The 13,733-nt window shown below is 38.1% G+C and overlaps 1 protein-coding gene across 1 annotated transcript; it reads left to right on the top strand.

The window, feature by feature from the left end:
* The first annotated feature begins 4,152 nt into the window (after positions 1-4,152).
* LOC102232540 (gap junction alpha-10 protein-like) lies at positions 4,153-12,995 on the top strand. Its single transcript, XM_005801153.3, has 3 exons — positions 4,153-4,240; positions 9,791-11,219; positions 12,957-12,995. Exons 2-3 carry the CDS (start codon positions 9,828-9,830, stop codon positions 12,993-12,995), a joined length of 1,431 nt encoding a protein of 476 aa, XP_005801210.2. The 5' UTR covers positions 4,153-4,240; positions 9,791-9,827.
* The last annotated feature ends 738 nt before the right edge of the window (positions 12,996-13,733 follow it).

The following is a 13,733-nucleotide window of genomic DNA, read 5'->3' as shown; positions in this document are numbered from 1 at the left end:
AGGCTAAGTATTGCTTATGTATTTAATATATTTTTTTATGTTTGCATTTTTAAGACTTTATACTTGGTGTTTAGGTATTAATCTTCCAATTTTTCAATAACACACAATTATCAAGTGATATTTTCAAATTTCCTGTCAGCTTTAAACATTTTTAACTCAAAACACAAGCCGCTGATTGAATGACTGCCCTTGTACCCAACCACCAGGCTTAGAAAGTTTTCTGGGGAAAAACCTTGCACTTTGGTTGTTTTTTAAATTAGTTGAGACCCAAATGGAAGCATAAAAACATGCAAAATGTGAATTTAGTATGATAGTTCCCCTGGATAATTGTGACAAACTCTTCAGACTTTGTAAAATCCCAGAAGGTTTCTCAGAATCCACTCCATCAAGTGTCAACAGGAACCTTCAGAAAAATAAATAAACCCTCTAAGTGTTGGTCTATGTAAAAAAATAAAATAAAATTGTGAATATTTCAAGTTGTGTGATCACTATTTTTCTTTCATCACAGTCTGATGCATAGTCTCCTCCTTGTGATAATGAGCTGAGACAAGTGTAGAGCAATGTTTTACTGTATTTTATGTTGATTATTTGGTTGTTATCTCTGCAGAAACACGAAGCAGAGAAGATTTTGTTTTCCTAGTAACCTTGTTTCTGTATTTTCTGTGGAACAACACAACTTTGCTCAATGCATAAATAAAAGCTGCACAAAATAAAGTAGGTAAATATTTGTCCTCTGTGATTTATTAAGCGATAGTTAAAGGTTAATCTGAACCACCGCCATCACGTTTTGATTTAAAAACTGTAAATCTAGTCTGATCTAAATCTAGTCGCTACGTTTTCATGGGTTTTTTTTCTCCTTTATCTTGGTCCTTTCGGGTCGGATCCAAACTGACCAGTATCGGTCATTGTTTTTTTGCGGAGCGGGGAAAAACAGTGTCGGACCTGAGCAGGTGAGTTAGGGACATTCAGCTGCATTAGAGCTTTGCTCACCTGCGCCCCCCGGTGTAGATATTAAGCACTGCAGCAGGAAAATCATCCCCTCCATTGTCCATGCCGATGCCAGAGTACCTGGAGGAAATCTGCCCACGCACTGGGAGAAAAAGCAAAGTCCATTCAGAAAGATCACTGGTTGTGATTCAGACCTGGAACCTTCTTGCTGCAAAACAACAGTACAAACTGCGCCACCGTGTGGCCTGCAGGAGGAGGAATGAGAAACAATGAATGCAATTTTCAATCCAACTCCTGAAAATAAGTAGAACACACCAAAACATGGCCGCCCGCCCAGACTGATGGGCCAATAACCTCTTAAAACTAAAACTATTTGCCCAAATTTGACCTTTTATGGCGATAAGAAAACATTTTTGCTGAAAGAAAACACACGTGGTGTATTTTTTTTTAAAGTTGTCCTCTAGTCAGAGAAGGTAAAAATATATTTTTTTTGGCTTACTTGCAAAACGTTACATGAGGCAGAAATCTAACTCAGCACCCTAATGATGAAAGATGGCGGTAGCATCATTCTGTGGGGCAGAGGTGGGAATTTATTGTGTCGTTTATCAACTATTGTATTCATAAGAATTTTGATTAATTATTGTCTTTGTGGATTTCAGTCAATTATGTAAAATAAAAACTAAAATACATTTTTTTTTGCAATTCTCTCCACTGAAGTCAGTAAATCCGGTTACTGTGAGCATCTTATTGCTGTAAACCATATATCTTACAGTACGTGGCGTCCTGAAGAAGCTCATTTCAAATGGGAATTTTTTCAAAACAGTATTTAAGTTTGTGGTGATATGAATGCTGGGAAATGCAGTAACCTAAAAAAATAAGCAATATTTTTTTGTCATCATTTTTAACTGCAATGTTGCGATAAAATTCAAAGTCCATAATAATTATATCTACTATGGTGCTGCCTTTTTAGTTTGTGACTTTTTGAAAGTTAGAAATGTCCATGTCTTTTCTAGAAAATTTCTTAGATTCATTAAAATAAAAAAAAGTTTTTTTATTCCCTACCAATTCTGACTTTTCAAACTCAGAAATTTTTTTTGTCTTTTCTAGAAAATTTCTGAGATGAATCTAAAAATTTCAGATATTTTTTCTAGCAACTGTTTGACTTTTCAAACTCAGAAACGTCCGGAATTTTTCTCCTTTTTCCTAATACGCCTCAGTATGAGTGCATATTCCAAATGCAGTTTTTTTTTTTTTATGATCTGAGATTACAGCGCAGAGAATGAGTGGGCGGGGCTTCCGTCCAGTGGGCGGGACTCTGGTTGTGTAACCCAATGATCCTGGTGTGACATCTGGCGTCGGGCCTCAGCGACCACACCGCAGCTTCTGAAGGGAAAATCTAATCAATGCTGCATCGACCGCATGGGGGCGCGATGGAAACCTAATTAAAGGCCCTGCAGGCACAGCTGGTCGTTTTCATGCAGACCGAGCTGGAACATGTGGCTGTACAGTGATGGAGGGCTCAGCGCACAGCAGGACGCAAGGTTTAGTTTGAGCTCATCACGGGATTTCAGGAACACGTTGATCGTCTCTGTGGTCAGCTGCAGCTAGAGATGCAATAATTAATCACTTCCTGTCTGAGCATTTAATGCAGTGTCATTTAAAGCCTCAATGAGGCTTCATTATTGATGAAAATGCATCTTTCTTTAGATCAGGGTCCCCAAACGTTTCAGCCTGAGACCCAAAAGAAAAGTTATTTCCCTCTATTTATTAAAAAAAATATATATATATATAAATAGAGTATAACATCACTATACTTTTTTTTTCTTTAAAAATGATTGACATTTTTCTCATTATTTCATGAGACATTTAACTGTACACTTATTATTAATCTGCCAGTGGAAGTAATACTTTTTCATCAGTATCAAGGATTTTTCGACTTTAAGCAAGCTCTTATATCTTGCTGAAAAGTTAGTTAGTTTGATCTCATTTCAAGTTTATTACAATATTTGCACTAGAAACTAGACAGAAATACTTGGTAAGATTTAATGTTTTTGCAGTACATAATGTTATGGGTTTTTTTAACATTTCTTCTCAGAAGAGGCCATTTAATGCTCTAATTTCTCAGATTTGAACAACTGCTCTTTCTTTTCTTTTTTGTTTCTCAGATCAAATTTTAATTAAAAATAAATAATAGTTTACTGGCAAATTATTTTGCTTATAGCACGTGTGTTAAACGCAAGGCCCGGGGGCCTAATTTGGCCCGCCGTAGATTTTTATGTGGCCCTACAGACTCCAAATTACATCAATAAGTTGCTCCAGTTTTTCACAAATCTGCAAAATTCACACAAAATCAACAAATTTCCACATTTTTTTCTGATTTTACTGCACATTTATTGACCAAAATGGACCAGAAACATTGGGCTTCAGTAGACCTTACTTGATGTCAAGTTATAGTCCATAACTGATAGACGAGTAATTAAAATCACATTTCACATCATACATTAGAGAAAATATCATAAAAATTTCTTACAAACATTTCTAAATTGGCACCACAAAATCCCTAAAACAATCATAAAATTGTGCAGAAACAGCTATTTGTTTATTGATATTTTAAGAGTTTAAAATATCAATAAATACATTCTGGCACAACCGGCCCTTTAAGAACATTTAGATTTTTGATTCGACCCAAAATGAAAACGAGTTGAAAATGTCTTGTTACAAGTGAAATAATCTGCCAGTTTAACAAATACTTTTTGTATCTATCTTGCTGAATAGTTCACTGTGAGTTAGTTTGTCTTATTTCAATTGTTCCAAGATATTTGCAGTACAAAAATACTTGGTAAGATTGTGTGTTTTTGCAGTGCATCCTCAGTTTTTTCATATTTCCTGTCACTCAGATTAAATCTGAGCTCAGAACTTCACCTGGCTGAGGTGAATCTCCAGGATGTGAGTGAAAAACGTACCTCAGTGTCTCTGAGGCCCGTATCGACGGTCCGGACCGGAGTTGGCACCCCTGCCATGGGAGCAGGGAGCAGGGTGGGGGCAGTGTCCCGGCAGCAGTTGATCAATGCTCACATCCTGTGAACCCTGCATGTAACACGGCAGAGCGTTCCCAACACACACCGACACACAGCTGCACGGCAGAGGGAACGGCACGGCCGCTCGGGATTAGAACCCAGGGAGAACCGAGCAGCCCCATGGGGTAGAAGCATCCCTAATTGGCGTTTTCCCAGGAATTACCAACACGATGCCGTTCACATGGAGGCCCAGAGGGACAGAGGACCTGTGAGATGTAAGCTGCTGTTTGCATGTTTGTGTCATGTTGTGATGTTAGATGTTTAGAGGAAGCAGAGAAGACAAAGTGAACACTGAGGCGCTGATTCCTGCTATTTTAAAAAAAGGTTTTGATGTTTTCTTCCAACTGTTGCAGCATCTTAGTTCAACCACTGACCTTACGTCATCCACTGCCCAAACAAAGCTCATACTACGGTGGCCCTGAGGGCCAAAGCACTGCAGAAAACTCCTTTTATACCATTTGAGAAAACTTGAGACAAACTGCCAACATTTAAATAAAGAGAAAAACACACGTGAGGAGTTTTGAGAAAGCCTTTTCCATTGCGTTGGGATTTAGAAACAATATTTCTTCTGAATTTACTTTCAGGTTTAGGTTTTGTTTGTTTTTTTGATCGTTGAAGCTGAACCAGAAACTGCAGCTCTTCCAATAAAAGTAAATTAAACTGAGGTTCAGAGCTGAACCGGAGCTTCTGCTGGTGAAACTGAGCAGCAGCAGATTATATAACATCCAGCACACAGCTCAACTATGAAGGTCGACCCCCCCAAGCTTTCCAACAAGTGATCTGTCAATGTTTTCCTCAGCAGAGGTTTACCTTGACGGCTTCCCCTCACCTTTATCTCAAACCAAAAGCCTTCAGATGTGATGTTTTTAATCAAGATTTGGTCTTTTAGACTCATGACTCTTTTTAAAACACTAAAGGATGATTTGAGTTACTTCTAGATAAGAAACGTTATCTAGAAATCCTATTTTGTGGAAGTATTTTAAATATTTGAGATGTATGATACAGAACGGAATTTCATACCATTTATTTATTTACATAGAGACAATATACCACATTTCATTGACATTAACAGCAAAAAAATGCTAATTTTCACCTGCAGGTTGTAGATTGATATAATCAAGTACAGTTTAATAGATTAAAAATGGTGATTCATTATATTCGTATTTGATAAGTCATTTTTCAGATCTCACTAAAGCAAAGCAAACCAAATAATTTATAAAACAATTTCTTTGCCTTCATCAATATTAAGTGCAAAAGTGATTTTTTAACAGCCATATTTTTGCCATGTCTACAAATATTTTTCTTCAAGTGTCATTCATCCAGTCCCATTCATTCCATGTTACAATTAGAAAGTTATTTTCTTAAAAAGTGTTTAAATTAAATAATACCTGGGGTCTGAGATGCTCCCCTGAGGGCTACAGAGTTCTGATACTCATGCTTTCTGAAGCTTCTCCACATTTTGGATGCATGTTTTTATTTTGTTCAACATGTCGAAGTCATCAAATTAGTAAACAGACTCCAGCTGTGTGTAACTGAGATGCTCTGTGAAGATCTCAGAGGTTTTATAAGAGAGTGTTTTGGAGAAGCTTGAACCAGGTTTGTTTAAAAAAACAATATTCCAAGCAAAAATGGAAAGAATGTGACAAGACGTGACCGTTCACCTAAACAGACTAAATAAACAACAATCCTGGATGAAAACCTGTTGGGAATCAAAGCATATTTATGTGTTAGAATGATGATGAAAATTAAATGCCTTAAAAAGATTACAAACTGGTTAAGAAACAGAACTCTCTTCAACTGGACAAGTTGGACAATTAAACTTAGAAATATTTTTGTTGTTTTCACCCAACCTATAACTCTTCTATCATTACCACCCAAAACAACCGAAACACATTTTTTATTTTTATTATTTCCAAATATTTCCAAAACAAGAAAGTAGGTGTAGAAAACAGGAACTTGAGATCATCGTTCCTGCTTTTATTTCCTCTTGACTGTTAAAAGACCATTTTCACATATTTCACCTTTAATTGATGAAACTCTGCAGCAGTTAACTGGAACAAGCAGAAGAGATCATAATACTCCGTTTTTTTCTTGCACTTTAATCTAATTTTAAAATCCAGAATTTATGGTCAGGGTTAGGGTTGACACGATTAATTGGATTAATCATGATGAAACGATTATTGAAATAAACAACTAATTTAGTAATCGATTAATCGTTAACTGTGTATTCAAACCCAAACAAATAAAATATTCAGAGCAGTAATTAGGCAACGTATTTTGTCTAATTGTATTTTGTGGTACAAAAATACAATATATGAACCATATGTTTAAGATGTATATAAAAAACTTTTTATTGAAAACAGGTAAACAGGTTTTAGCCAATACACCTCAAGTGTCCTAGTCCAAATTCCCCAAAGAAATGCTATTTTACTGCATTTTAGTTAATAAAGTGCTTAATTTCTTATTCAAAAAAAAGGAATTGAATTATTTCTTTATTTGTATCTTTTAATGTATTCCTAATATTGCATAAAAAGGTATTAAATGGTTAAACCATTTTTTCCGATTAATCGATTAATCATCAGAATAATCGCTATAACAATCGATTACTAAAATAATTGTTAATAGACAATAGACACTTCCTAATTCACCTTCCTCTGTTTTTACGCCTTAACTGTCTTGATGTCTCTAGCCAAACATGCTTTTCTTTGAGATTCATCTAAACAATATTATTTATTTTCTGTTAACTATGCCCTGCGACAGACTGGCGACCTGTCCAGGGTGAACCCCGCCTCCCGCCTGGAACGTAGCTGGAGATAGACACCGGCAACCCTCCCGACCCCATTAGGGACAAAGGGTGAACAGAAAATAAATGAATGAATGAATGAATGAATGAATGAATGGATGGATGGATGGATGGATGGATGGATGGATGGATGGATGGATGGATGGATGGATGGATGGATGGATGGATGGATGGATGGATGGATGGATGGATGGATGGATGGTTAACTATGTATTTGTAATTTATATCTGAGAGCGGTGGATATATGAAAAAAAGAAATTACGTATTTTATTCACTTTTCTCACTGAATGTGAGCTGCTTTACAAAGAGGAATGGAAAAAATTCTTAGATCTCTCAAGAAAAGACTTTCAGCAAAAATGTTTCTGTGAGGTCCTGACTCAGAAAGGCTCAACATGCATCCACATTTTGAATTATTTTCCTTATACAGCAAAATTATATGAAACATTATTGTCTGTTAAATAACATCCCTGTAAAATACAAGTATAAGCTTGAAACATGACAAAAATGTGAAAAAGTACAACACATGTGACCATTTTTGAAGCGTTATTTCTGACATGATCTGATAAAATAATTGGTTTAGAAGCTGTGAACTGAGGAGACCCTAAAGGAAAGTCCTGGACCACTGCAGCAGCCAGTCAGGGACTCAGAGGGGAAGTTTGACTGACATGGTTTGTATCCAGCTGTGGCCTTAAAGGGAAGGTCACTGCAGATCAATACAGTGCTGTTCACAGTGATCGCCTTTATCCTGTGATGGCAGTGCTTTCCTATGTGGTGCCAAACCAGCCATCAACACATCAGATTATGGGATATTTATTCATCAGCAGTCATTTCATCAAATTTTTTGCCAAAATCTATTAAAAAGAAGGTTGTTTTCCCCCTTCAGCAGATTAAATATACCAACAACACCTCAGTGTTTACCTCTGATCATGTTGGTAAACTTTGCTTTTATCCAGTTCAGACAAATACTGTTAAGACTTATTTAAGTTAATTCAGTCAAATAGTTTGTTTCTGATTGGAAACAATGTAGGAATCCCAATATATTCACATTTTTATCAATATTAGCCGATCACATAGTATTTGTTTGCTCATGTTACAGTAATAATGATGCAGCAAAGAATTATGTGATGTTTCACTGCAGCAGAGAAGCAAAAGTAATTGGTGTGGTATTTTTAATGCTGTCAGAAAGGTATGAAAATATATTTAATATTGCTAAATATCAGGTATCCACCACAAAAGCAACATATTGGTCCAACTTTTTATATCGGTGCATCCCTAAGACAACATAAAAGTATTTTGTAAACAATATATTTTAAAAAGATATAGAAAAATACATTTTTATGTGTTGAAAATTATTATTTTTTTCAATAATCAATGGAAATGCTTTACTGATATTGTGGCATTAAAAGCCTTCTTATAATTGCTGACCTGCTTTTTGCAAATGTCCACAGGTATTTTCACAAGTTATTCCACAGACTAAAGGCAGGACTTTTGCAAGGTCCCTCCAAAATGTTAATTTTATTTGCCGTCAGAAGAAACAAGATAACGCTAAATCTAAATCTGCATAAATAATGTTAGCCTTAAATGTATGTGAAAAATGAAAAATACAAATTTTCTTGCAGTTCTTTTGACTTGGAAATAAAACTACAAAGGCTCTGAAGAGTGACGAAACTCTGCAGGATTTCTAAATATGTAATCATGAAAAAAGAAAATGTGTGTTTTATTGCATGTCATCCTTTAATGCAATGTTTTTCAAAGTGGGTGCTGGTCCTGGGGGAAGATGAGGACACAGCTGCAAAAAATGCTCTGAACCCAACTAAAATCAGAAGGCGTGAGATTGCATTTATGTTAACAAATGTCATAATTATTAAATAGTGAATAAAAATTAGGAAAAAACATTCTAAAAGTTGATGTTTCTTTATTAATTTTGTTGCATTGTCTGTATGTTCGCAAAGGGTTCCCAACCCAGAAGCTTTAATTACTTCACTTTAATTTTTAATCTGCTTTAGCCTTCTGAGATCAAACATCAGAATTAGAGTTGATAAACAAGAGTTGCCTTGACGGCAGCTACAAAATACCTATTTTGAAACCCATCTAGTGTTTAGGACATGGACTACTGGTTCCATTTTTAGCATTTTGTCAAGGAAAACTTTCTGTCATGTACGGTTATGTCTGTTCTAACTCATATTTTGAAGAACATAAGGTTTATTCAAAGATATATGAACTGTGATTTCTTTCTGAACCAGCTAAACTGCAAAAACACACAATCTTACAAAAACTTTTTTTTCAAATATATTTGAAATAATTCAAAATTAAATCACAAGTAACCTTTTGACAAGATGTTGGAGCTTCTTTTAAGTCAACAATTCTTTAGTTCTGGTAATTTATTAGATGTTATATGTGATATAATCAGTGAAACTGGAACTCTTTTTTCAATAACAGGGAATTATTGATTTAAAACTGCAATATGTAACTTTTACAAAAATATGTATTTTCTATAATTATTAAAACTGACACCACATTGTGACACTGTAGTACGAGACAGATAAATCGAGCTTTTCCACCTCTTCCCTGAAATGCAAGACTCAAGGCCAAAAACAACCAATCAGAGCCAGGAGGCGGGTCTTAGCGCTGTCAATCATCCTCCTATTTGCTGCTCATTGTGCTAATGGTTGAAAAACAACTTACCAACCATTTATTCGCCATTAACTCAGTGGCTATGCTAACTAATAGTATTCACAAAAGGCAGCAAAGCACAGACCAAGGGTAGAGGAGGGAGAGGTGATTGACAGCACTAAGATCCACCTCTGGATCTGATTAGTTGTTTCTGGTTAACACTGGGATCACTGGGAGAAGTATGCAAAAGATATTTTTAATAAAAGTTACATACTACAGCTTTAATCTGTTTAACTAAAATGAGCCTGGACCTCTATTTGAATCTAACAAGCTGCGTTTGTGTCCTCAGTTTGACTATGTGGCATTAAAGTGGTGAAAATCTGACCATGGGTGACTGGAACCTGCTGGGCAGCATCCTAGAAGAGGTCCACATTCATTCCACCATCGTAGGGAAGATCTGGCTCACCATCCTCTTCATCTTCCGCATGCTGATCCTGGGAGCTGCAGCTGAGGACGTCTGGGATGACGAGCAGTCGGAGTTCGTCTGCAACACGGACCAACCAGGCTGCAAGGCGGTCTGCTACGACCGGGCCTTCCCCATTTCCCTCATTCGCTACTGGGTGCTGCAGGTCATCTTTGTGTCTGCGCCCTCTCTGGTCTACATGGGCCATGCTCTGTACTGCATCAGGGCGCTGGAGAAGGAACGCCACCGGCGGCGGATCCAACTGAAGGGGGAGATGGACGAGGCAGAACTTGAGGATCACAAACGCATAGAGAAGGAGCTGAGGAAGCTGGAGGAGCAGAAGAAGGTGAAGAAGGCTCCTCTTAGAGGCTCTCTGCTGAGAACCTACATCATCCATATCCTTACTCGCTCTCTGGTGGAGGTTTGCTTCATCCTGGGCCAGTATATCCTGTATGGAATCCATCTGGAGCCTCTGTATAGGTGTGAGAGGCTACCATGCCCCAACAGTGTGGACTGCTACATCTCCAGGCCCACAGAAAAGACCATCTTCATGTTTTTTATGACCATCATTGCTGGAGTTTCACTCTTCTTGAACATTTTGGAGATTCTCCACTTAGGCATCCGTAAAATCAAACAGACTTTGTATGGAGAGAGGTACACTGAGGACGACAGTCTGATCTACAGGTCCAAAAAGAAGGCATCCTTACAACAGCTCTGTGTCATGAGCCATGTTTCCCCTCACAATGGGCCTCTGACTCAGACCTTCAAGGTGATTCAGGAGGCTGACATGAAGCCTCTTCATTACACAATCCACGATCCGCCAAGACACAACAGCTTGGTTCATCTGGGTCAAACCGGCTATAGCTGCCCTCCAGCAAGGATGACACCCAGGTCTGTTGAGATCTGTGCAACTCCACAAACCACTGAAGGTCCAGAGGTCCACACAGTGACCCTGGACCACCATCCAGCCTGGAACTCTGCCATGTCAACAGTGGAGGAGGACACAACCAGCCAAGCAGAAATCCAGGAGGAGCAGCATCCTCAGCCCAGTCATGTGCTGTCTGGGAGCACCATAAGGCCTGCAGCCATCAGAACCATCAATGAGGAAGAAAGACGACAGTCTGCGGTCAGCGACTTCCTGATTCCCAACCCCAGAAGGACCAGCTTCATGATCAGGCCTCCATCCGAAAGCCTGTCCTCCATGAGCGCCTCCACCAGCCAATCCTTGCACAGCTCGGAGGAGTCCGATGAACTGGGATCTCTCCAGGGAGACATGCCAATGATGCCGCCAGCCGGAGGCCGACGCATGTCAATGGTAAGCAGAGATGCAAAAGGTTCAGAGAATCTGTGAAATTAATACAGTGGACCCTTGCCTATTGGCTGTTTTATTTTTTAGAAACACATCAAAATATGCTCTGAAAATGCAGTTTGCGAAGTTGAAATACAAAGACAAAATGCTATTTGACAGGCTAATAGCTAGCATTAGCAAAGAAGCCAATCTAAGAGCATGTTGCATCTTCCTTTGCACTAACTGACTGTACCGCCAAGAGAGTCATTAAGGAAGACGGCAAATATTAGCTTCTGCTGTAGTGCTAAGATGGTTTCCATGGTGTGTATTAAAGTAAATCAAGGCATATTTAATTTTTTACTATTAAAACAGGCAGCTATAATCATATTTTAGCTATTTGAAGGCGTTTGTGGTTCTTAACCTCCATGAATACTCTTCACTGTAGAGGAAAAAGTGTTTTTACTTTGTCAGCTGTTCTGTTGACATTTAAGAACTTCTTAAATCATTCATACAGGTATACTATGGTTCAATCAGTGACTAACTCTGATGAGAGCGAGTAAAGGTACAGAAATGATCTTCTTTTGTAAGTCAATAAAGACTAAACCAGAGGGAAGAGACCATCTTGCTTTTTGAGAGAGCAAAAAGAATATCATCATTAAATAAAGCACAGCATGGAAAAGACTAAGGGACGAACATGCCTCTGAAACTTGCTCTAAGTTGCCAAGAGAAATCAACAACTAACAATCTCAAAACAGACTATCGGTATGACTTTGAGGATGGCTTTTGAAAGTTTATATCGGGAGAACTGTTCTTTTCTTCTACGCAGTAAAGGTTTTGTAAGAGCATTTCATTCACACAGATAACCTTCAACAACTAGGAAAGTCTGTAGCTCTCAGCCTGACAGTTCAGCGTAATGCGTAAGACTGTCCTTGAATTCACACCACATGATTTATGTCAGTATGTCATAACCAGCGTCTCCCCTTAAACCAGAGCAGCCTTAAAAACGTACAGTATACGAGATGCTAACCAGTTTTTTCCATACATGCTAGACTACGTGACCATGGGGCCTTGTTTCCATGGTTACTGATGGTTAGACGCGCATCTTCGCCATAATGCAATATTTGATAATCTATCTAATCATACTTAAGAAGTATATGAACGTTAATCTTCTTACCTTGTTAAAAGTGTTGGCTGCAAATCCACGGTTACACCGAAGGCTGCCAGTCATTATCATTGACGGCTGATATTCATCGCCGCCATCTTTCCTCATTAAAGGTTACACAATAAAATGCCAAGTTCGGTTTGTATTCTTGTCTGTTTGTGCAGCCGACTGCGCAGCACCATTTTTACTGTGAAATCAACTAAATAAAAGTGACATTAGGCTACCAGATGTGCGTTTTTTGACGGACTTAGTGGATGAAACAAGCTTTCTCTGTTGATTTCTTTGCAAGAATCAAGTACTATTAGGATCTTCTAGGAGAAGATGAAATAAGGGAAATCTTGGTTTCCTTGTTGACAGACAATGAGACAGAGGGTTGTAAACAAACCTTTTTGAAAAGGTCCAGTTGTTGAATAAGCACTTTAAGTGACCCCTGCTCGTCTCCCTGTGTTGTATATGCAACTCTATATTGGAAAAATCATTATCCTGCTGCCAGACAGACGATCTACTCCATGCATTAATTAATCCCCTTAACATGTTTACCAGAAAGTGATCTGATTAGTCTGCTGGTGTGGTGTAACATCCAATGTGTCTGCCTCTTTCAGAGCATGTTTCTGGATATTTCCTCAATCATGAAGAAGTGAAGAGACGAGGCTGAGTTACAGCAGCTGGAGACAAACTGTATCAGCGATCCATCAATTCTCAGACCGAGTCACATGCGGCCAGGATCGGCCATGATGAGGCAGCGGATGATTCAAAGCACCTTACAAAGTCTGCTGGAGTGTTTCACTGCCAACAGGATCGGGCTTAACGAGGATCTGCTTGATTGTGTAACTCTGAGTTTTTACGTCAAGGACAGATTCGGTCTGTGTAAAGTCACTTATATGAAAACCCCTTCAGCTCATTCAGATTTAAAACAAGAACAGAACCACTTGAACATATTTAACCAGAACACACCATCAACAGTCCTCATGCTTTTATTTCTCTACAAAAACAGGGTTTTTTTGTTCCTGTCAGACCTTTTTTTTTCTTATCAAATAAACGGGATGTGACATGTTGTTCAGTTTTTACAAAAGCCAGAGAAACCTCATTCAGAGACTTAAAAAGAAAAAGCTGCAAATAACAGTCATCGGTTAACAGTTACACAAAACAGGTAAAAATGGTCCACAAAACCTACAAAGAAGTACACAGAGTAAAAAGTTAGAAACACAGAGTCTGTCGCAAAGGAGGAATGCTGAAAATCCAAACATGGATTCTTCTTGTTTTGTTTTTTTGTATCTGGTATCAAGTCCAAATGCCCCAAAAGTTCTCCAGAACGGCAATTCTGCTGCAGAATGTTCAACTCAATAACTGAGCTGCATTTCAATCCAGAAATCCAGTTC

Source organism: Xiphophorus maculatus, chromosome 19 (genome assembly GCF_002775205.1).
Source record: "Xiphophorus maculatus strain JP 163 A chromosome 19, X_maculatus-5.0-male, whole genome shotgun sequence".
NCBI lineage: Eukaryota > Metazoa > Chordata > Actinopteri > Cyprinodontiformes > Poeciliidae > Xiphophorus > Xiphophorus maculatus.
The sequence above is the reverse complement of the archived record's forward strand: the minus strand, read 5'-3'. Positions and strand labels throughout refer to the sequence as shown.